The sequence below is a fragment of the Buteo buteo genome, chromosome 16 (assembly GCF_964188355.1).
Source record: "Buteo buteo chromosome 16, bButBut1.hap1.1, whole genome shotgun sequence".
Taxonomy (NCBI): domain Eukaryota; kingdom Metazoa; phylum Chordata; class Aves; order Accipitriformes; family Accipitridae; genus Buteo; species Buteo buteo.
In genome coordinates, this window is record NC_134186.1 from 26354631 (window position 1) to 26376062 (window position 21432).

The window sequence follows — 21432 nt, forward strand, 5'->3', positions numbered from 1 at the left end:
CAGTCTTAAGAGTGTCTAAGCCATAGGCTAACAGCCTGTCTACAAGGCTGCAGTGTTTACCCATCTTCATGTAACAAGCATAGCACTCCTGAAAGTGCAAGAAACCCAGAAAATAGTTTGAGTTAGACTCTAGGCAGAAATTGAAATTTGGCCATTTGCTTAGGATTTTCAAGAGTTGTGGGGGAAAAAAAAAAAATTATGATAGACTACAAGGTCTACCGTATCTTACATGTGACGTATCCAGAGCACTTTGCACTTCACTGCGCATGCACTACCCATAATTTTTCGGGCAGAAACACAGTATTTTCAGCATCAAGCCAGCTAGTTTGATACCCAAATGGTTATTGCGCATTTCAACTCTGGCAACTGTACTGCTTTTTGCTAGGAGAGAGTTGATTTTCTTCAAAGCAGCTGGTATGGGGCTGTGTTTTGGATTCGTGACCAAAACGCTGCTGATAACACACCCGTGTTTTAGCATGTTTAGCTTGCAGAGTGTCAAGGCCTTTTCTGTTTCTCAGACTGCCCTGCCCGCGACTAGGCTGGGGGTACACAAGAAGCTGGGAAGGGACACAGCCAGGACAGCTGACCTACGGGATATCCCATGCCATACGATGTCATGCTCAGCACTACAAGCTGGGGGAAAGGAAAAAGAGGGGGGAACATTTGGAGTTATGGCATTTGTCTTCCCAAGTAACTGTTACGTGAGATAAAGCCCTGGTTTTCCTGGAAACAGCTAAACACCTGCCAGCCGATGGGAGGTAATGAATGAATTCCTTATTTTGCTTTGCTTGTGCACGCAGCTTTTGCTTTACCTATCAAACTGTCTTTATCTCAACTCGCTTTCACCCCCCGCCTCACTTTCATCCTTGCGATTCTCTTCCCCATCTCAGCATTAAACCACAACAGCAACCTTTTACTTCTAATAGTGTTCCTGAAAGTCCATTTAGACCTGGTAAATCTGCGGTAAACAGCATGCGGTTCATGGTCCTGGCATTACCCATAAAACTTGCACATAATCTACAGGTAAGCAGAAGCACAGGCGGAATATACTTGTCCCAGTTTCTGGTGAAAATGCCAACTTTTGCCATATTCGGCCTGCTTGGCTAGAGCAGTGCTTATGGTGGTGTCTGGGTCAAAAGAATACCTCCTCTTAAGTGCTGAGGGAGATGTCATTTACATGCACAGACTTTTCTTATAAAATTCAATGCTCACAACTCTTATAAATGAACATGAATTTAGGTACTTCTCTTTAAACATCTCAATATAGAGTTGAGAGCCACATAGCTCAAATACCATTTTTCAAATAAATATCTGACTCACCAAAGGTATTTTGGCATCTTTTTACTGCCTGTGAGCAACTATTGCTATCCAAATAGCAGAGCATAAAACATGTAGCAGTAGGGGGCTTTTTTTTTTTTTTTTTTTATGATGCACACAAGTATCCACTACAGACAAGGAGACAAATTCACTCATACATGAAGACAGCACTAAAACTCACAGGGTCACTAAAAGACACCCTTTAACCTCAGCAAGCTTTGAACCAGGTTCTAAACCAGGATACTGAATAAAGCAAACTGTTATACAAGAAAGCTAAAAGCACAGCACGCTCATTTTTTACCACGCCAACCATCATACCAAAAGCCCATCTCAGATGAAGCAAATGTTGAGAATACATCCCAGATGCCAAATATCAGTAAACCAAGACTGAGCTATTAAAAACAGGTTCTAGAAACAGGAGGGAGAAATTAATTCAATGAATTCTTTCAACTTATAAAAAGAAAAGTTCTTCTCCCGCAAATTAAACAAGAAGCCCTTAGAGCGAGATGGATATGCAATTTAAAAAACTATATTAAAGTATCTTTGAAACAAGTAGTAAACAATTAAGCCTATCTTGCACCAGAAAGCGAGAGGGTAAAAATGTGCATCATAATAATGGCACAAAGCAGCACAGGTACTTCAGGTCTAGCAGCAAAATTAACCCCAAAATAAAATTTTACCAGAACAGAGAGGTAAAACCATGGTTGCATGGCTTATGTCATCTCAATTTTGTCATGGGGTGGATTAAAAAAAATAATAATAATCTAAGATTACTCTTGGTGTTTGTCACAAGACTTCTGTTGAGTGAGAACTGGCAGTGCTGAAACTTTGCTTCTATTACATCTACCTGCATTTACACAAGGACATGCCGATCCCCGGCCCGAGATCTGTAGCGCACAGGTCTTCACAAGTGGCAATTACAGCACAACCTGAAGCACAGTAAGCTTACAGCTCAGAAACAGCCCTTTTTCACAAAATAGTTGCAGCCTTCCTTTTTTCTGTCTCATGCTACTCTCAACCCCAAAGTTGCTTTACCTAGTACAGTAAGACAGGTGGAACTGCAAGAAGAATCAGGCTTTTGATTCCAACTCCTTTCTGCACTGCTATAAAAAATAAATTTCAAAGGAAGCCAGCCACAAGCAACTTTTCTACTAAACAGCTTCTTTCCCTCCCTTCAAAAAAATCCTATGCTGAGAAGTTAATTGCCTTACAGTGTATCTTGTCACAGGATCACCTCATCAAGGGGTTCATGTCATCACTAAATGATTTGTGTATAATCATAAAATAATTTCATCCATATTCCAGAGCCAACTTCCTTTCATGACTGAAGGTAACTGCAGGCTGAGGACCACAGGCTTTGCTTGTTAACACCCTGCCTTAGCTGCCACGCTCCGGCCAGAGCCTTCCCGTTAGTGTCGTCTCAGCACTGGGCAACGGCACTCGGCTCTCCCCAGAGCTGCCACTCCTCCCCATTAGCCACCGTCCCTGTAACCCCACCGAGGGCCAACTCTTTCCGTGTTCCTCAGTTCTTAGAGCAGGTTCATCCGACAACCCACATCTCCGCTTTCCCACGGTATTTTTCAACCGCCCGGTTTAGCCTTGGTGGTTTGAAAGATAGCATTGCACTCTCTCCATAATAACTAATTGGCCATGACTGAGGAGGTGTACGTAACATACAGTAAACACAGAACAAGCCATTATATTGGTTCTAAAATTAAGTTTTGATGGAAACTGCCAGGCAGACAGACAGAAAAGCACTCTCCAGGGACAGCACTCAGGTTTGGAGCTCATTTCTCACAACATCTGACACGCTCAGGAGGTGAAAGCATGGCTTAGCTGAAGTCAATGAGAGTTTTCACCGCAGACTTCGCTGGGGCTAGGATTTCACCCCAGGGATACCGCACAGCACATCTTTCAGTCGAGGTTAAGGTAAGTGTCTGGCGTGACACGGAAAGATTCAGCTAGGGCTGAGGAAGTCCTTCTAGTTGCATTAGTTGACACAGTGCTAGTTATTTGCTTTCATTTTTGACATGCTGAAGGGAATGCCACTAAAATTGCAGCTCAATTAAGTAATGCAGCTTTCAATGATTCTTTCATTACTGGCTGGTCTCAGATATTAAAAGAACTTACAGGACTGGAAATTGCACGTTGCTGTACTCCCATGCTGAGGATCAAACTACCATCTTTCACCCTACTGCTCCTTCAATGTATCGTTACATTGGTAATACAGAACACAACAATGGTTCTTCATATCATCGAAATATTTAAACTAGAAGCAGTGGCCAATATCTAATGTATTTAAAAAAAAAAAAAAAAAAAAAACACAGACCAAAAAAAAGAAAAAAAGGAAAAACCCCACCAAAACCAAAAAACACACCAACCAGCTCACTAAACACTTATCTGTGTAGAAACAGAGTACTTCCTCGACTCCCCGAAACATCTCACCTTCTGAAGTGTGAGACTGGACTGCCTTTGCAATACTCTCAATCAGCACATTTGCAAAGCGGCTCTCACGTCACAGCACAGAACCAGAAACTCAGTTGTCCCCACATTGAGTACTGAGCCCACCTGACCCCCCTTACATGCTACAGGACCATCCAAACATAGTGGAGGCCCAGACAGAGCTCTCCAAATATGCCAAGTGGCTCTGCATGATACGTAAAGCGAGAGAGGACACTACGCCGCTGCTGCAGCAAGATCCGTGCCACCGCCTAACACCCCAGAACCACGACTGCCACACTCACAGCGTTTCCAAGTCTCGACACCTTCCACCTCTGAGCACCCCACATGCCCCCAGCTCCCCACACCCGAGGAACAAATGTGACTGCTCCTGCACCACTGTCTGGCGTTAAAAGTGTCGTCGGTTTACTCTGTCACCAAGCGGTGCAACGGTGCGGACTGTCAGGTTTTGGGTAGTAATAAATGCGGTCAAACAGTCTCCACCTCCCTGCAGTCAACTTGAGGATTTTGACAAGATTGGATTTCTAGAAAATAATTACCTCTGGGGAATTACTGCTGTTCTAAACTGTCGAAGAAAGACTCCCCAAGTACTAAACCACTTCATAAAACTCTGGGCTGGTTTCACAGACTGCAGCAGTCTCAGTCCTGTTTGCCCAGTCGCCCTCTCACAACCCACAGCATTCAGGAGGTTTCAGATCATTTGGAAAGACTCTGTACTATTTGCTATATGGAGGCTCAGATCTCAATTCAGCTTCCGAGTAGTTCCGAGCTGCTCTCTGGCAAAGGTCCAGTGCTTTTTAAAAAGTATTTAACTACAATTATACTACCGTTTTTCAATTCAGCTCCAGTATTACCCTATGTGACTTCCAGTTCTAAACTCCAGAGTTTAGCTAACCACTTCAAACGGAAAAGTTCATTTATGTTTTGGATCGCAGTTAATCTGCCTGGCTGGAGCAAGATAATTGTTTTTATAATCTGAAACGAAAAAACTCAAAACATTTGCTCTATCTGGTTGATTCCCAAATTACCATGAGCACCTCTCTGTCTGTATGACCCCCATCAGCACTCCAACAAATGAAAAGAAAATAGAACCAAGTAACAGGAGAATTCCCCTGAAAAAATTCCACAGAAACATACAGATACATTTCAAACCATGCAGGCGAAATTTTCAGAGGCTGCTCTTGTAAGTAATCACCCCAGTTTAAGGCTTTATTGCTTTGACAATGAAAAAAAAAGCCTCAATGTATATTGTAAAAAGTATTTGAGAATGGAATAATATACCTATTCACACACTTTAGGAAATTACTAAATCATTTGAGGCTTGCTGGCCTTGATTTAAGATTATTTCCTCTACCATTATCCATCCTCTCTCTCTGACACACCCATAGCATACAAATACAATGAATGCAAGATGCCAGCGTTAAAGCGTAACACATTATTCCTGCCCTGTTGAAGTCATCAACCTGTCTATCAACATTTGCAATTCACCAGAAAGCACTGCAAGTCCCCAGTTCTAAAATAGAAAAAAAGAAAAAACACCATTAAGTCCACATTCAGCAGTAGTTGGGCTTTGCAGCTACAAAACTCTGGCTCCACAGGTCCCTAAAACTCCGGGCACTGCCACAAGCTCCTATTCAAGGCCCTTAACCGAACCTCCAGAGGCTGCCTTCTGCTCTTCAGTAGCTGACACCAGCAGGACCTGGATTAAATCCTGAAAGAAACCAAAGCAGACACAGGCTCCGCTCTGAGCAGCACAGCTCCCCAGGTACCGGTACCTGTATAAGTGGTTGCTGCCTTCTAGGGGTGGTCAAAGGATCTAAGACAGGCAGGCACAGGTACGGATTGTTATGATTTGTTTTCTATAGTACTTGTCCAGCACTTTTATAAATAGTTACGGCCTTCTCCCAATTCTATCAATGCAGTATACAAAAAAAAGTTCAACCGATTTTACTAGGATGAAAAAAATAAGTTTTCATCATAATTAGGAACCGGGTTAAGACATATCGTCGGTCTTCAGTCACACCCATACTACCATTCTGCTGGTGCGTTATCCGTTCAATGAAAAACCCTGGCTTTTAAAAAAACTTCTTTAAAAAAAAAAAACAAAAAAACTCTTTCCTCAAGTAATGCTGAAGGTATCCTGAACATTTCCTTGCAGCTTAACTGCAATAACTGTAACGATACAGGCCTGAGAGCAGCTGACATCATATGCCAGCTGGAGATCTCTCATGCTAAAAAGTGTATAGCCTTTCTGTCAAACAAAAGGGACAATCGGTAAGTGAAAATTAACTTCCAATCCACAGTACCACAGATCTGAGGTGGGATGCGCCTGCAATGCACAATTAAAGCACTCTACCTGAGTAACCGATTCTCTGACAGCTTCTGCTTACAGCTTAAAGAGCAGAGAAGCAATCTGGGTCACAAAAGCATATTCAAATGTTGGGAGTAAATTACCTAGCTGCATAACACTGCCACCATGCCATCTTCTCTCTGAAGAGAAAGTGGTTTACAGTAAGTAAAGCAGTGAATCCCTCTTTTAAACCCATCCCTTAACCTTCTTTAAATTTATTACATTTGAATTAAAGTGATAGGACTTTGTTTAGATAAGTTGAAAACCTCATGTTGGCAGCCAGAATATCTTATTTATAAGAACTCAGAGGTCTCGGATTCCCATATTTGGATTACGTTGCTTTAATTTATTTATTTTTCCAATTAAAAAGTTCTCACTGCTCATGCATTTTTTATTCCCTAATGTGCTGTTCTATCAGCAGAAACATAAAAGAAGCAGACAACATGTTTTTTCAGTTGGAGACTACTTCCTGCTCCAGTTTTATAATCTATCCTCCTATGCTCTTACCACCCCCCTCCATCAAACAGCTAAGAGTATCCATCGAAACCACAGGCTGTATTCATAGTAAAAGGCACTCCAGCACATATTTTCACTGGAAAGCATTAATTTTTGCAGCTAAGTGCCTTTCTCCCTTTTACGCCTGCAGACAGAGTTCAAGTAAAGGAATACTGATACTGTCTGCACAGGCGAGTACCTTTGTAGCAATACAGCTGATGAGAACTAAAACAATAGAAATATAAAGCAAGCACCTTTCAAGCTTACCTCCTCAGATTAATTAGACACACTGAGAACAATCTGGAATTTGTATTTCTGAAATAAATTGTCAATAAATACATTTTCATACAGTACCCACCACCTCTCAAATTGTAGGCTCCATGCTATTCCCTCACTCTTCTCTTAACACTATTAAATGTAACATTTTTCCGTGTTGTTACTGTTGTAGGAGGCAAGCATTGCAGCGGACAGTCAGGTACCACAGGCAACATCACCACAGACTGTACAACTGAAACAAAGAGCCAGCGAAGAGAAGACAAACGCCAGCTCTTACGGGACTATGACAGTCTCCTGGGGTTGCAAATCTCCTGACAACGCAGGTACGAACAGCGGGATCCTTTACCTCTGCTCCCCTAAGAGGCCAACCTGGGAAGGTACGTGGCAGAGTTTATTTCGTTATATATTAACCCTTTGGTGCCATGGGTTTTTTAAGGACCCTCTGACAACGACAAAGTTGCTCTAGCTCAACCTAAACACTCGCCAGAAAGCCCCTGACAACCCCCTTCTCCCTAGAGTAGGGGAGCACAGATCCTACATATAACCAACACTTTGAAACAAGATTTGTTCGCCACTAGTGGACTCAGCATTGCAGATACAACAAAACCAAGAGCAGCGCGCTTAATTTCCATGTTACTTTCAGCACAGCTTTTACTCGTGCATCAGTTGTACGTTCATAATTAATGTAGCCTTTCCATTTTTCGAAGCTTTCAGAACCTTACTAGAATGTTAAAAGCACGTTAGCAAGTGCACCCGCTGCTTATTATGCCAGTTGTCTGAGACGTATCCCTGGCTGGAGGTTACTGCCTCGGCCCAGCACAAAGCTCTCCAAGTCAGTGAGAAGGGTCTGGTGACATCCAACAGGTTTTTAGTCTGGACTCTAATGCATCTTTCTGTGTCAGCAGCTCCAAGCTCTAGCATCAAAGTCGGCTACAATTCTCACTCCTTGTTCTTGAAGGAGCACCAAAAGGAACAAGTAAAATGCAGCAGGAGCTGATTTCAAAAGGGCATGTACTTGGGCAAATATACCTCCTTTGATGTGTATGCCTCCCCCACCATATTACATCTCATTAGAACAGAGGCAATTACACTGTTTTAAAGGTGACTCTTAAAAGCGCTAAAGGCTTTTACCAGTTCTCAAGTACTCTTCCCTAACCTATCCAGGTCTGAAAAACAAAGTCAAGTTTGAATTGAACCCAAAAGACAATCAAGTACCAAACGTCAAAGCAATTTTACGAATCAGAGTAATGTGGGTGATAAGGCTGAGAAGAATAGAAGTAGATTCGACTACCTGTTTACAAATTACAAGTTTCATCTCCAATGCTTTCTGATCTACTGCAGGTTTTGGAGGCCAGAGACTGGCTTTGGGTATCAATACAAATCCTGTAGCAAAATTAGGTTGCTGCTGGATATTTTTCCCAATGCAAACACTTTCAATGCGCTCTCAGATACAGGTTAACTTTAATAACACTGCATTCACAAATCAATCACTCAGAATAGCCTTCCAAACATCTAACATATTACCATAGCCCTAAACAAGGAGTAATGCATTTATACAAATTCGTGCATAACTATAAGGAAGCCATGTTGCAACCCCCTTAAAGAAATCCAGTAGGAATTAAAGGGATTAATTTTGCTGGTAATTTTTTTTTTCCTTTTTGCCTTTTTTGGGTTTTTTAGAGGGGAAAGAACAGTAAGTAAAAAGCACAGAACTTCTTTAACTAGATAGGTACACTTCAAGCTAAATTCCTGTTCTGATGACACCGAATCTCTGCAGGAGACGGGACAGGTCAATCTATTGACTGCAGTCGTATTCTCTTTCCCTGTGACTTACTTGTTCAATTAAGTCTGCAGAAGCATCACTTCTCATTAGACATCCTGAACTCCGCTGAGAGCTCCTGACACCACACAAGCCTAAAATGGTGACATTTACATGTAAGTCTACATCTCTTTCAGTGCACACTTTCAGCTGCAGCTTTCCTAACACTAATATGAGGAAGGCTTAGGATTTTCAGTAGTGCTCAGAAGTACCCCTCATCGGCTTGCTCTTCATTTTCACATCTTTTGACATTTACTGCGGTGTCATCAGGAAATGCTAGTGCAAAGATGAACAAGATGCTGACGACTCTTCTGAGTGCATAGATGTAAGGGGTTAAGATGTAATAAAGGAAACTATAACACCAACATTCACAAAATTCTTTAATTAACTGAACAGAGATGCTACAGCTGAGTCAGGAACTTAAAGACTTCCTTTTTTTCTTTTTTTTTTTTCCCCCCTCATTTAAACTTGTACTGTCATCTACCCTCAAGTCATGCTTTCAGAACTATTCCCATTACTTTCCCACAGGAGTTGTTGTAAAATACCACAAACACACAACCAAATAGAGACATTTAGGTATGGATTTATGCTGGGAGCAGCCGAGATGTACCACCTTAAGGGACGCTCTTAGACGCATCAGCCCTGTTTAGGGCTACCTGGCAGAGACAGCTATACACATTTATCACCTCATATGACAGCACAGCTCATTCTGTAATTGTATTTATCTATTGCTGCCTGTTGCTATAAAGAAAATCAGGTCACAACCATGACTCTCTGCAGCTCTCTCGTCCCTGGATAGACCTCTTCACCAGGCAGGCATGTCGTGTTGTCTTCCTTTCACATTGCGTGCAAGAAGGCAGCCAGCTAAACAATCTGCTAAAAAGGGTCTTCCTAAAACACATTTGCTGTTCATACCAAGAAAAAAAAAAGAAAAAAAAAATCATAACAGATAATAAAGAACCTGTTCCAAAACCCAGTATGTCAATAAACAAAAAAGTATTCTATTGTAAGCAAATAATATAACAGATAAACAAATGGTAAGATAAATAAATCAGACGACTGAAATGAAGACAATCTTTACAAATTGTAGATTTCATGCCTTAATTAAATTAAAATTGCTGTAAACATTTAATTGCTTCTAGGGTCCAGAGAAAAGGATTCAATAAGCAACCTTGCTTCAGATTAGATTTTTACTGTCAGTAGTTAATGCAGTTGCGGAAAATTACTGTAATCTTCTCAAAACAGTATCTCATACATCCTTTGGTCAAAATTTAAACTTTTTCAAATGTTCCAATAACTGCATACTCCTCTAATATTCATATAACTTTATTCTGCCAGCCTGAACAAAACGAAGACTTCAGGAAAAAAATATCCGCTACCATCACCCTATCCATTTAAGTGCCACAATTCCAAAACGCACATGCCGATCCTCTCACTGAAGGCAAAGGATATTTTTATATTAGTTTCACTGCAAGAAGACACGAAAGTAATGATTTATTTTCCTCATTCCTAAAGACTATTTTCAAGGTCCAAATTTCAAGTTTTCTGAGTTTCCTCATCAACCACTAAGTTAGCAAAAGCCGAAGTCTTCAATACATTGTGAGATCACGTTCCAAGGGAAGAAAGAGTCTAGGTTTGCTCCTTTTTATTCCTTGAAATCCTGACAATCTGCCATCTTGCAGTCTTCACAACTTTTAAAGGGAAAAAAGTGCAATGACAGACAGAATACCCTTCAGAAAACAAAAAGCACCAGTTCTAGACACGCAAAAAGAAGCTTCCAGGTTTCTCAGAAGTTTCCAAGTGGGGCAGCGGGTGGAAAATCAGTAAAAAGTGCATTGCTTGATTATGTAAAATAAAATTAAAATGCCTCTGACACATCCATCTATTCTTCAAGATTTCAGGTATGCTGAGTGAAGCAGTTCACAACAGAACAGACTGCACACCAATCCATCACACTTAAATGCAATCACAGTCAAACGTAACATCAGCTAGTGCCTAAACTACAGAGATGCATTTAATAGTCCCCAGTCAGCAATCAACCTTTCCCACATTTGTTCATAATCACAATGAATTGTTTCATTTTAATGCTTTGTTTTCTTTTTCTTGTCCCATGGCAGTTTACGATGCTTTTTAAATTAGATATGCAGAAAAAATTTCTCCTTTTCCAATTTTATTCCTGTGTGTAAGTAGAGAGCATTTTTTAAAGAAATATAAATTACTGCACAGATTTTCTTACCTGTTGCAGTCCACGTGGAGCAGAAGGTGGGATGCGCTAAGTGACACGGCAATCTTATGCCACTGTCCATCTGCCAGACGGTAGGGGAACACCTCTGTTCTTGACTTCCCATTAAACCTGTAGTGATATCTAATCTCATCCCGTAGGCCACTGCTCTCCAGTTCAAAATAGCTGTATTTAAAACATGAAGAAGAATCAGTTCCATTTTTTGGTTTATTCATTGCTTCTGTCACTTTCTTCTTAATTCATAAACTTCTTTAAGCAAACACCACATGGAAGGTCACAATCTGAAGAGGTTACTCAGCATGAATTATCTACCAGTTCATTTTTAAAAAGAGGTGGAGAGACAAGACTATACATTCAGTGCATCACAAAAATAGCAGTATCAGTTACACAAAAACAGCTCATGTTCAAAACACCATTTGACAGTCATTGAAACTGAATTCCTCTTTTTACCCATAGAACCGGTTCAACTACAAGAAAACAATCATTCTTTTCACCACAATGTTTTGCATGAACACAAGATTTGTGGGAAATGCAAAAATAAAGAACTGTACATATCATTACCAACAAACAAACAAAAAGCCATTAAGGTAAGAAACCACTTGGTAATCATTAAATTTGTTTTTACTATTTGCATATCCACTTTTTAAAAAACTGTTTACTTTTAGGACTCCCCTACATGCAATCGCGCTTAACTCATTTTCTGACTTTTATTGTTACAGCTGTAATTGTTCAGCTTTACAAGGGAACAAAACCTCCTGGCTGGATTAGGTGTCTCAACACCTAGTATAAACAATCAAACAGTCAAAACCTTCAGACAGTTGTCCCAGTCATGGGAGCGCTAACAAAGTACAGCTATTAACTGGCTTCATGCCAGCGGGGGGAGCCAATTCTTTTTCTAGGGTGAATTTTGCCCTTCCAGGTGGTAGCACATTGACAGCGTAAATAGCGAAGCCTTCTCTTGGACCTCAGATCAGAGTATTTATAGCGTATCAAATCAAGGCTCTCTTTTTTCCTGCTAAAATGAAGCCCTGCATACAGAAAGAAGATGCAGACCTCCTTTTATAGTAGAAATAACTACAACTAAGTGCAGATGTTAGGTTGCCCAGCTAGTCCCTATCCCCATCTACCTCCACAGTGTCATGTTTTTCCCTACTGGACAACACCAATTTAACATGGCAGTTGAAAGACCAGTGCTAGTTTGGGGTAAAAAAAAACCAAAAAAACCCAAACCACCACACCCAGTAACAAAACCCGCTTCCAAAAAAAAAAAAAAATGCAACACAAAATAATAAATACTCAGGTGCTGATTTTCATTTTTGCACGAGCCTTTTACGCTGCTTCGCTGTACACAGACCTCAACAGCCGGTGTGCGCAAGTGTTACGTGAAGTGCATACACTTCATCAAGAATAGCTCTTACCAGTGAAGCGTAGGCTTTTTAGAACATAACTGAAAAACGGAGTTCTTTCGGAAGTACTTACTTATGAGATAAAACTCTTGCTGGGAACACGTGCAAAAGATCACAACAGGCTGGGAAAGGGAACACCAAGACAGTAAATCTCGACCAAAAGAGAAACTCAAGCCCTCCTCCGTCCTGCCAATGCCTTGCCATTACATTTTTCATGTAACTTCTGAGCATCATCACGACACCCGAATCAAAGACTCAAGTGACAAATTAAAAAACACAAGCAGATAAAGGCAAAACCAAAACTGAATAAAAACAGAGCAGGCACAAGTACAAATAAAATACATGCAGTACACAGTGGAAAAAATAAGAAAGGCTGGTGTTGAGAAGGAGCTGGCCTGTTTCATACACATAAAGGCTCAAGGAGGGCAGAGAAACAGGATTTTTCTAAACGGTAGAGCAGAATGTTGATTAACTGCTACCATCACCCCACCCTCCCCCATTAAAATACCTAAGTTACACTCATAAGAAATCTGGAGAGGATTTTTTCATTCTTTTATTTTGCTGCTCAGTTAACAGCACAGTCAATATACAGAAGATAGTGCTGCTGCTGTTTCCAAGCCAGGACAGCGCTAGGACAAGTACCGTCAGTGACGTCATACATACGAAGTTAAACGTTTCGTAATTGTCATCTGTCATCCGAGCACAAAAGGAAGTCGCTAACGAGACTCTCTTTCTCTCTTGTTCAAATAAACAGCAATGAGGCAGAAAATTTCAAAAAAAATGAGGGAGAGCTACATAACACTCCAGTATCTGTCTCACACACAAAGTATTTGTATAAATATGTATATATTTACAAGGTTGATCATAGAAACTTAAGAGCCCAAGAGCAAGACAAGCTCCTGTTGCAGGAAGCACATCACTTCGTGCAGTCATTCTTCATAATCGCCGATAGCCACGGAGCTAATCGCTTACCACACAATATTTTGTTTGTTAATAAAAAGGCAACAGTCCAGCCCTGGAAAGGTCAGTGTACTTAATCACATGTATGCTCTATTATTTGAACAGCACAGGGAACTGCAAAGCAACGTAGTTTCTCATCTGACAAGCCTTAGTGTCAATAGTTACTTCAGGACTAAAAACAGCTTGTTGCTTAGGCAACGAGTTTGTTGTCAATGTCCTGACTAATTTGTAGAACACAGAAGTGACTAGTTAAAATTTACTTTAATAGCCAGTGCTAACCTTTTTATACATGTACACCTAATGCACTGCTAAGTGCCACAGGACTGTATAAAACACATTTTACCTCTTGAGTGACAGGAAAGGAGGATGACAGCAGACAAATTCTGCACCTATTTTTTCAACATTTTTCAACAAGTGCAAATCAGAAGCAGTAACGCTCAGACAGACATCAGTAAACAACAGCCAACAAAAACCCAAACCCAACAGCGGAAGCTGGCTAGATTAGCCCAACTTATAGCTATCTCAAGTATTTAAAAAATGCAAGGCAATATAAACCAACACTCTTCCATTGGGGTTTGGTGGGGTTTTTTTTGAAGATGCACAAATTTACAGCGAGATCTTGATTACACACACACTTCACTGTGTTAACCATTCAGAAGACGTAGTTGTCTTTTCTCTACTAGAATATAATTCACGTGCCAATAGCTTTCTCAATAGCAAACGTCATCTTTTCTTTCCTCCTCCCACCAGACACTGGAGGAAAGCCTCTTCAAAAGCAATGACATAAAGGCCATTCACTACTGGAAATGAATGCACCTGCTCCGCGTTCAAGTTCTAATCTGCAAATTGTGGAATGGAACACAAATGAGTGGAAAAACATAAGCTTAGGCAAGAAGTCATCAACCTGTGAGAAAATAATTAGTAAAGCCAGAGAAAATACATGGTTTTGTTGGTTTTTTTTTTAATATCCGTCTCATCTTGGACTTGACGTGCCATTGCACAAGTTTTTATCTACTACAAAACAACAGGTAAACAACAGGGGGAAATTAACAGAAGCTACCATAAAAGAGGCAAGAAAATGAACAAATTTCTATCAAGTGTGTCTTTCTGTAGGTACTTCCCAGTATTTTGCAAGGAAGAAGGAAACAGGAACAGAACAAGTCAGGGTTGCTGAAAGACTGCAGCATCTGTGACTGTCTGAATAAATGTATCATCCACAGACAAGTGTGAACTTTCAATGTTGCCATGAGATCTATATCAAAAGCCCAAGGGAGATCCCCGAGTATTACAACTCATTCTGTTTCTGCATCATATCTGCATGAAGCCTGACTGGAATGGGTCTAAGATATCTCTGTGTGTCAACCTGCCGCTATAGTTAGCCCCTTGCTACCCTCCCCAAGACCTTTTCCAAGTAAGAGAGATGTGAAACAGTAATCTACTTGTCAACTTGTTAGCATCAAGTGATGGGTTTCTTGTTTTATTTGTTATTTCTCGATGAGGATTTTTTTTTTTTTTTTAACAGACATGGTCAAATTAACATGCACTTTGACAGATGAAATTCTAAGAACACATGTATTAAGAAAGCCCTCTGTTTATGGAAGAGCAATACAATATGACCTTGGCTGAAATTTTCCCACTACTAGAATTTTCATATTTGCTAAGCACGTAAGCTACTGCTGACTTCTTTTATACAATTATAGAATTCAAATTCTTTTTATAGGTCTGTCTGCAGCGTCTCATTCAAATCCCAATGTATAAGAGAAAAAAGAAAGAAAAACATGTTGCTAAATTGAGATCAATTTTATGGTCATCAAAGAAGTTGGGATATTTTAAGATCGTGCAACGTGCTTTACAGAAAGACAATATTATTCCACAATCCACTCAAGATGTTTTACAATTCTTTCTGACAACTTTTGCGACCCCTATGTACCTCGCACACAAATATTGTTATAAGAGGATAACGCCTGACTCCGTGATGTTTAATGCTTGCTCTTCTTTTCCTTTTAGTCACAACCATAGTGAATATTTAACTGTGCATTTGACAGCTCACTTCACTTCCGGATCAGGAGAAAAAGGTGTCTAAAAGTATACCGTAAGTTGGAAAGAGCTGCTGTGGATGTAATGACAAAAAAAATTGAAAAAGTCATTATCAACAATAAATAAGATCATGTAAGACACCTGAAGCAGAAAAAAACCAAAGTTTTTCTACAAGGTGAGCTGGCTTAATCCACCATCTGCATTAAAGAAACACATTCATCTATTCATCGTATCTACCACAGTAGCGATCTTAACCTGTGACAAACACCACCACGTTCCATTCAAAAATTTTACCGCTGTCAGGTTGTGGAAGTGGCCAAAGGAGGGAGGGCTCACAGACCCCAAATAAGACACGACCCCAAAAAGAGCTCTGGGATATATGTCCTTCTGAATATCTTTAATGCATACATCACTTCTTGTTCTGATCTTTATGATGCTAACACCTATTACGAGACACTAAAATATACTACAATGAAGACAGGGCACCATCTGGTAAGCACAATACTGACTAAATGCTCCAATAAGAGCTCTAAGAACTAAAGCAAAACTACTTTTTGCATTCAGTTCTGGAAATCTTCCCCTTTATCACGTTCAAACATAAATAAAGCCGAGCTAGCATTCCGATTTTACAACTTCCGTCATCCCTGATCAAGTGCCAAATGAAGCCCCACAGCCTCTTTGAAGGAGCAGCACCAGCACTTACAGCAGATGCTCTTAGAGCTACTGAACAGATGTCCCAGGGCAAGGCAGCAGGCACAGATGGCATCCCTGCGAATATGTACAAACTTGGGGTTGCCATCTAGTCAAAACACTTGTGCATCTGCTTAACATTGTGTGGGAGAGGGTCACAAAACCACGGGAGTTCAAGGTTGGAAGCACCGTTCACCTTGCACATGCTGCAGCAACACTACGATGTCAGGTCTCTCAACTGCTGGAAAAAATCGCTGCCATAAGAAGAATGAGGCTGTTACTGAACAGAAGTTTCTGGAAAGTTCTGTCAGTATGGTCAAGACACACTTTCTTATATTTTTTTTTATAGCAAAACAAATTCAAGGAAAGTTCACAGACCAGCCCGTTCGATGTCATCAGCTAGAAGTTCGAGAAGCTTCTGCACAATTTGCCTATTTGGCCATGTTTGCATGCATAGCTTTTTCATTTCCAAGAGCATCGTGCCAAGCAGAATATCAGAACATTTAATTATGTTTAATGACAAAAAATGGCTTCAGGCAAGACTGTGCTTTAGCATCTTCGCAGAAACACTTCTTGATGTATTCGGAGACAAACAGCCAACAAATCTGCATCCATTATCACACAGATTTCAGGATTTTCAATCTACAGAGATTCTGTGATGAATCACAGATCATTACAGTTTTGGCCTTTCACTGTTCCTTACCACTAATTGAGTCCGTGTGCACAGTGGTACACACAGCACGTTGTTATTTTGGTCGTGCTGCCAAGCGGCTCAGCCTGGACAGCAACATGAAAGTAACTGAGATCTTGTTCTAACGCTCCCCGGTGAAAAGCAAGTCAGGCCCAGAGCAGGCACTGGGTTCACTCTGCTGCAGATAAACTGGCAGACACGTGCCCAAGACCATCACCACCGACGATGAAGCCATAGAGAGCAAAAGCAGTGCCTCTGAAACAAGAGATGCATCTCTTCAAACAGAAGTAAACACTCACCTTGCAGTTGTCACCACAGTTCTGTATGGATGCAAAACCAGAACAAGTTACAGCTGTCAAGGCAAATATTTCAGTTGCTTCCACAGGCACTGTTCTTGTATCCTAGTTACTATAAAGTGACAGGGTAAGATCCCAAGCTCTGAAGCATTACGCATTGTCAAACACTGGATTTTGAAGAAATGCTCTTACACGCTCAAGAGTACAGATCTAGTCCTCTGCTACATATGCATACCTACAAACCATAGAAAGCTACTTTTTTATAGCTAGTTTAAATACGGACAGATTGAGAGCCTGCACAGCAAAACCACACGTGGCAAATCTTCATTTAGGAGTGATTAAAGACTTACTACTGTGGCAGAGATTACGTACTGATATCATTCAAGCTGATGAGCAAAATCGGACTGACGTCGGGTAGCACAAAAGGTGTTGTGAATAGAAGAAGGATCATCTGTGACAACGAAGGTATCTTGCTGAAAAATCAGATTAACTTTCTACAAAAGAAAATGCAAAAGCTGAATCCCACATGTTGCACAGACAAAGACTCTATCATCACCTACTGTATTCCAAAAGTATACCTCCTACGCAAGCAAATCCAAAATAAGCCAAAACTTAATACTAAATTCTTTCAAACCTCTCAGGTAAAAGCCTGGAAGTTCAATTTCACTGTGCTGTTGGCTACCTGAACAGGATTCTTTCAAACATCTGTGTCCTTTCATTTCAAACGAAAGGAACTAAATCCAGTCAATTAAACAACTTCATTTTTTCCATTCAGACCACTCCAAGGACAACAGGAATCATGTTATATCAGCCTAGCTTGAAGCATTTAGCAACAAAAACACCCACACTGACATTTTCTATAACAAACATTTTGTCTTTTGTTCTACAAATCTTCTACATGGCAGCTGGGCACGCAGGCTGCAAGGCATTGAGCATTTATGATGCTCAAAATATGCATTTGTGTACCTGTGACTAGGCAAAGGTCATCCAAATACAAATTTACTTTCTTCTTTGATCATATAAAGAAAAAAAAAGTAACCCCGACGTCCGCCTGCCAGCTAAAAGACAGCTGGAGTCAGAGCTGGTACAAAGCAGCTACTCATTTTCATGGCATGTGTTGTAAGGATTGACCTTAAGCATTTTCGTTTCCATTTCATATGTCTAAAAATCTTTCTTCACTGTGGCTGCTACCTGTCTACTATCTGAAAAAGACCCGGTCTCTCTCCTATTCATAGTAAACCAAGTAGGTAGTACCACATTGCACCTAAAAATAGTACAGCATCTTAGCAGGCTTCAGAGCTGGCACAGTCAGCAGGACAGAAGAGAGTCTATCATCTGAAGTAAGGTGAAGTCATGACTCCTGAGCATCTAAAACAAAAACAGAACAAAGCAAAACAAAACAAAAAGCCACTGTCCTCATAGACATATAGACACAAACACCTATAAGAACCAAGACATCTCTACTAAAGGTAGGTACCTGCAAGAAGCTGCCAAGTAATCAGAGAAATTTGATTTTATTCCCTCACAAAAAGCAGAGGCTCATCTCATAGTTTGGGATGCAGTCTAGTGTAACCACTCCTGAAAGAGATGGCCTCACTCTCCTGCCTGCTTATTCCTACCTCATCCTCTGCATCAGATTTAGCCATTCAGTTGCAATAAGGTTTGTCAACCCAACAAACTAGTCTGACAGAAAAGTAACCTGACAAAAGAAAAGAATCATTTCTTTACATATCACCGCTCCAAAACCAAGTCACACTTACTCACACTATGACTGTAACTCTAGCAAGGAATGCAATCCACAGTTACACCCTGAAATAGTCCTTGAAGGGCTCATCACCCACAAACCTTGACTAAAGGTTAGTTTCCCCAGGGCACCAGTGGACCATTCGCAGTCCACAAAGCATTTGCATCTGAAGACTTTCTGAATGGGTGCTGTTGGTTTTTTTAAGGCTAACCTGGGAGTCCAAGCTGGCATTAGCTCAGGGATCATTGTGGGTACGCAGAAGCCTGGAGCTGCCAGTGTGACCACAGAGCCCCCAGCAGAGCTGTAACCAAAGCAGAGCATAGCCCCAGTCCACTCCGTTCCCCCCCTCACGCTCATCACTGCAGCGAGAACTCAGCTCAGGGGATCCACAAATCCACAATCTCTAAATACCAGATTTTAATAAAACAAAAGAGGATAACGTAGCCTTTTAAACTAACGAGGTCTGCCGCCTGAGTCAAACTACAATATTTGAAAACAAATTACCCTAATTGCTGTGTCCTTACAAGAAAGGTTCTTCCCTCTGATCTCACTCTTGAATTCAGCAGTTTTCAGTGATTTCTTATGACAAATTCCACACATTTCTGCTAGATTACCAGCAAAAAAATCTTTTTCTTTCCACTCTCTCAAGGCCCAGCCACATGTCTGCTCCCTGCTTCTCTCCGGACACCCTCAGTCTCCACCTGCCCTGTAGACCTCCTCCTTCCCCTCCTTCCCTCTCCACTGCCACCTGAGCGCTGGCAGCCTTCCACGGGCATGAGGGCAGGCTCTGCCACCCTCCTCCCTTTCAGAAGGCAGTACCTCGGGCAAGGAAACACCACCGGCATCATTACTGAACTGCAAACAAAACCCAAAAACCAGACACAACACCCAGCCTAACATCCAACCAAGCAAATGACCGTTTATGAGTAACATGTTGCAAACATCTAACCATCTTATTAACTAGGAGAGTTGGGTTCTTAACGAGCAGCCCAAATTCAGCGGACACAGTTTTCAGAAAGTTGCCTTCAGTGTAAGTTTGAGACATTTCAGCGCTCTGCCTGTATCAGAGGGTCATAAAACAAGCAAACAGAATTAACTCAGCATGCTGGAGAAGACTCCTGGGGGACCCGCACATCCTGCTCCTGGCTGACCACAACGTTTCTGCACTGTCCAAATTCAGTTTTAAAGCATTTCAAACTGTCAGCCATTCTGCTCCAATTGCCAACAAGGTCCAATCAATGTGTTTCAACAGCTGCTTATCAGCAGCATGTTAATGCTGCAGAGAGACAACAATTGTCAGCCTAGTGTACATAAAACACCTGCTCTCAGCAGGGAGCCACAAGGTGGAAGGTAGCTCCTCAAGCACTAACCCCTCTTTCACAGCACTTAAATCGGTGGAAGATGTATAGAATATAACAGTTCTTCTTCACTTTGCTCTTTTGCATACTTTAACCCCCCACACGGAAACAGGTGGGCCCAATTCTATTTGCATTTGCATCTCGAAAGACCTTTTGGGAAGAAAAATTCAGAAAAAGAAAAAAAATCTGGAAGAAACGAAGTTCACCTGCTTGTTCCACTATGGAAGAAAAAAAAAAAAAAGGTGTGTAGATGCCTCACATATTTCACATCACCTCATTCAGGGACAGAAGTAAGGCTGGATCTTTATATTCTCTGTACAGCTTTCCAGTTTAGCAATTCTACGTATAAATATTAATGAAGATGTGACCTTTACCCTAAAAGAAAAAGGTTAATGGATACATTTGCAGAGTTTTTCCTTCCCTTTTTGAATACTGCGCATCTCGGAATCCCATATGCATATACACATCTTGCGGAGAATAATCTAAAATGTAGCATAGAGTAAATCCTATCTTCCAGGTTTACAACTAGGGTCAGAAGTCACTTGCATAGCTTTCTTTTCATTAATTAGGTTTCAGTGTTTAATTTAACTAGCTTGTTACCCTTTTGTGTTTTAATCAAACATATTATGGCCTGGTAGCCTTCCAACTGTTACTTGTGAACACACAGTTTTCCATCTACCCCTCAACAGTCTCAGAAGCTGTTCACGGTGTCACTGCGGGGAAGTAATCAATAATGTACTAGAGTCTCATGCCTGTTTCCCCTCCCTACCCAAAACTGACTTGCTAGGAATAAAAATCTTTCACTATGAGCCAGAGACATTTATCAGAATCCCCCTGAATATTTAGATCAGCACAGCTTGCCGGTACACGGCGAAAAGCCAAATTCTCCACTCGGCAAAACCATTTCACCACATCAGTACAACTAGCTTACAACTTTCCAAATAGTTGATGGGGGATAAATTTTCTGAAGTTCAGGTCCTAGACACAAGTTCTAAGCATAAAAACAAAGAAAGAAAAACTGAAAAAAACCTCAGAAAATTTAGAATAAAGATTTTAGTGCTCCTTGTAAGAAAATCTTAGAAACATTAATCTTACTACTTGCTCCCTAGTTCTATCCCATTTTGAAACACTCTTCAGAAAGAATGACAATACACAGATAGACAGTTAGTACTAATAAACGTGAAGCAAACAGAGAAGACAGACACGGGGGACACACAAAACAGTAGGGAAGAATAAGCAACTTGGCATTTTACAAAACAGCTTTTCATCCTGCCTCTTTAGTAACTAGTAA

The 21432-nt window shown here is 40.9% G+C and overlaps 1 protein-coding gene across 1 annotated transcript in view; it reads right to left on the reverse strand.

The window, feature by feature from the left end:
• NELL1 (neural EGFL like 1) overlaps positions 1-21432 on the reverse strand; it is a 298502-nt gene that overhangs the window by 244118 nt on the left and 32952 nt on the right. The window contains exon 4 of the mRNA XM_075048228.1: positions 10954-11124. Within this exon, the coding sequence (XP_074904329.1) occupies positions 10954-11124 (171 nt within the window). The remainder of the gene's footprint in view (positions 1-10953; positions 11125-21432) is intronic.